Source organism: Microtus ochrogaster, chromosome X (genome assembly GCF_000317375.1).
Source record: "Microtus ochrogaster isolate Prairie Vole_2 chromosome X, MicOch1.0, whole genome shotgun sequence".
NCBI lineage: Eukaryota > Metazoa > Chordata > Mammalia > Rodentia > Cricetidae > Microtus > Microtus ochrogaster.
In genome coordinates this window covers 439,119-442,901 of record NC_022026.1, presented here as the reverse complement: position 1 = coordinate 442,901, position 3,783 = coordinate 439,119, and the positions used below count along the sequence as shown (strand labels likewise).

The 3,783-nt window shown below is 42.9% G+C and overlaps 1 protein-coding gene across 1 annotated transcript in view; it reads left to right on the top strand.

Annotated features, from left to right (window-relative positions):
- The window catches only part of Utp14a (UTP14A, small subunit processome component), a 24,138-nt gene that overhangs the window by 5,733 nt on the left and 14,622 nt on the right, over window positions 1-3,783 (top strand). The window contains exons 5-6 of the mRNA XM_005358403.3: window positions 2,628-2,770; window positions 3,005-3,160. Coding sequence (XP_005358460.1) covers window positions 2,628-2,770; window positions 3,005-3,160 — 299 coding nt within the window. The remainder of the gene's footprint in view (window positions 1-2,627; window positions 2,771-3,004; window positions 3,161-3,783) is intronic.

Sequence of the window (3,783 nt, the reverse complement as noted above, 5' to 3'; positions counted from 1 at the left end):
TTTTTAATGTTCACAATTGCCTTTTTTCTTATCTGTCTTTCCTTTTTGGTTTTTCAAGACAGGGTTTCTTTGTGTAACCCTGGCTGTGCTAGAATTCTCTGTGTAGACCAGGCTGGCCTCAAACTCACAGAGATCCATCTGTCCCTGCCTCCCAAGTACTGGGATTAAAGGCATGCACCACCATCACCCAGCTCACAATTGCCTTTGTATTTCAGTTCTCGCATGATGCTTTGAGTTAGGACAGACAGATAGATATTCAGCTTTATTGGAGCCTTATTAGAGTTGTTTGATGTTGGTAAACCAAAGAGTTTCTATTGTCGTGACTAACAGAATATGGGTGAGGCATTATTTATAAGAGCTAGCATGACCCCAAAGCAGGTGTATTACCAAAAGCCCACTGCAACACTGATGAAAACTCAAGAATGCTGCACCCCTTGACTTCTTTAAGGAATTGATCAAGAAAATCTCTGTAGCTGGCTGCTCATATCTCTTCCCCCCAACAGTTGTTAGCTACTTCTATAAAGCTGTGTCTTGAGGGTGGACTTGGATAATCTGCAAGTTTCAGTGTTCCCAGACATGTGACACTTGTTTTCCTCATGAGTCTTCCCCCTCCCTCATGGGATGGTTTCAATTTGGAAGCAACTGCCGTATAACAAGCCACCCCTTACTTTCTCTTTCATGGTGTTCCCTCAGGCTTGGAGTGGGGTACAGATAGCCATTTCGGACTAAGCGTTGTGCCACAGCAAGTCGCTGGCTGGGGTGATTGAGTCTCTGGTCAGCCACTGCAACAGGAAGTTTCCTTCCATGACCAGTTAAGGCTGACAGTGGCCGTGATTTCTTAGCACTTCAGACTTTTGGATTTCATGTTGTGGTCTTTAGTCTACTATTAGTTGATTTTTATTTTTTTATTTCTGACTTCCTGAAGATCAGCATCTTTGCTGTGGTTCCCTACAAAGCAGCATGTCACAGGGCAAAGGGATCAAGACAGACTCCTAGGCCTCCTTAGCAGAAAGGAAATGGCAGACCCTTACCTTACTGACCTAGGTAGAGGTTGCAGACATTTTTCAACCCCATTGCTTTTCCGTTATTGATTTCCTAATCAATAACTAAATGTTGAGTCTTGGAAGCTTAGTAGTATCTAAGATATACTATATCCCGCCCCCTCAAGAGTCCCTTCTTATCCCCTGAGTTGGGGGGAAGAGAGGAAAAGGACAATATCATGACTGTTAGAAATGCATGATCTACCAGGTATGGTGGCATATACCTTTTATTCTCAGCACTCAGGAGGCAGAAGCAGGTGTATCTGTGAGTTCAAGGCCAGCCTGGTCTATATAGCAAGTTGCAGGCCAGCTAGGGTGATATTCTGAGGCCCCCACCAAAAAAAACAAATAGGTCTAGTAAGTGGCATAGTTAATGTGTCTAGATACCATTTTTTTTAACCTTTTCTGAACTTTGGCAGATTCAATGAGTTTGTGCTTTTAGTAATCATCACTGGAACCTCAGAGCGCTTAGCAGTGTACTACCGGTAAGCTAGCTGAATTGATTCAACGGGTTTCTATTGAGCTTCTGCAGTGTATCCACCAAAGCAGCTAAATCAATAGCAGGTGACTAGTCTAGATACTAAGTCAACAATGAAGAATAAGGGATGATCAGATAGGCTCTACAGTCTAGGAATGATGGGAAGAACTAAAACAGGCTGATGCAGCAGTGGCCCGGGTCTTTAATCTCAGTACTTGAAAGATGCCAGAAGAGCAAAGAGCAGGAATTCAAGGCCAAGCTTGGCTACACAGTTCAAGGCCACCCTGGTCTACAAGAGATCCTATCTTAAAAACAAGACAAAATCTAAGTAGTGTAGTATAATGACTTAAGGGACTACTTCAGCTTGATTGGTCATGAAAGGTCCTTGAAGAGGCAAGGTTGAAGGGAAAGGAAAGTCAACCATACAAAGGTGGGAGAAAACATTCTTGTCAAAGGAACAGCTTAGGAACACTTAGAGAAAAACTCAGGAAAAGGACTAATATCACTTGAGTATAGTAGAATGTTGTGAGTTAGAGTTAACTGCAAATGAAGACCGAATCCTATCAGGACGTGTCCTTTGGGTTTATGAGATTCTAGGTATAATTAAGCAGGCTTGAATCACTTTCAGCAGGATTATGACATATTGAGATACATAATTTTAAAAACTGACTGGCTGCTGTGGGACGAATTAATTGCAGTGAGACAAGAGTAGAAGTAAAAAGACAAGGAGAAGCTGCGCAGTGGTGGCACACATCTTTAATCCAGGAGACAGAGACAGGAGGATCTGTGAGTTTGAGGCCAGCCTGGTCTGCAGAGCAAGTTCCAGTGCGGCCAGGGCTGTTACACAGAGAAACCCTGTGTGTGTGGGGGGGGGGTAAATAACTGACTTTTTAAATAACTTTTTCTCCTTCCACCCCCTGACATAGTTGGAAATGTACGAGATTAGTGGTGTCACTATGCCTAAAGGATAAAGGATTGAAATAAGGATAATTTATATTTATACATTTTTGAGACTCAACATATTCTATTCAGACCACTTCCTACATTATATTGAGATTTTTTTTTTTGTTTCACCCCCAAAACTGATGAGAAAGTTGGCCTTTTCGCAGGCTCTGGAGAAAAACTAGCCCTTTCGGATCTGCTTGAGCCTGTTAAGCCTTCCTCCTCATTGACTGCTGTAAAAAAGCAACTGAGTAGAGTCAAGTCAAAGAAGACTCTGGACTTGCCCCTTAACAAAGGAGAGGTTGAACGGGTAAGTTACATGGAAAGCGTCCCCTTATAAAGGGAAGAGCTTGAACTGAGAAGGGGAGGGAAAGTAAGGGTGGCTGAACTCTTCAGAAGTGAGCAAGAGGTCATTTCAGGGCTTCTGGTTGTTGGGGTGGGGATGACAAAGAAAGAAACATTACCTTTCTGGTTTCTTGGTATTCCTTTGAGCTTGATGCGGGATCTCATGGCCCTTTCCTTTTCTGTACTTTGCCTGGTTTAGATCCACAGAGAAGTGGCATTCAGTAAGACTTCACAGATCCTCTCCAAATGGGATTCTGTTGTTCAGAAGAACCGGGAAGCAGAGCAGCTGGTTTTCCCCCTGGAGAAGGAGCCAGCTTCCTTTGCTCCCATTGAACAAGTGTTTCTTGACTGGAAGGTGAGGGCAGCAAAACGAAAACAAACCCTTCAACCAGTTTGAAGGAGTTTAACCCTGAATGTCAGCTTTTGTCATTTTCCTTCGGTGGTCAGAAAAGAGAGGAGACAGTGTGTCTTAGCTGTCAGTCAGGAAATATCCAAGCCACATAGTAGCTCTGTTAAAACATCTGATCACAAAGATTGGGACATGGTGATAAATACTTGTAATCCCAGCATTTGGGAGGTGGGAGCAGAAGAGTCAGGAGTTTGAGGCCAACTTGAGCTAGCTACATGAGACCCTGTCTCAAAAACAATTAATTTAAAAAAGTGTGTGTGTGTGTGTGTCTGCCAAGATGAAAGAAACATACTATTTTTCTTTTATATAATTTGTTTCTGTTTTATGTTCATTGGTGTTGTGCCTGCCTGAGTGTCTGTGTGGTGTCAGAGCTCCTGGAACTGGATAGGTGGGAGCTGCCATGTGGGTGCTGGGATTTGAACCCAGGTCCTCTGGAAGAGCAGCCAGTGCTCTTAAACACTGAGCCATCTCTCCAACCCATGTTTTCTTTCTTTTTTTTCATATTTTTTCTTATCCCCCAGTTCTATTTTGTTGTAATGCTACCACCCAAAACTTATATTACCATTTAA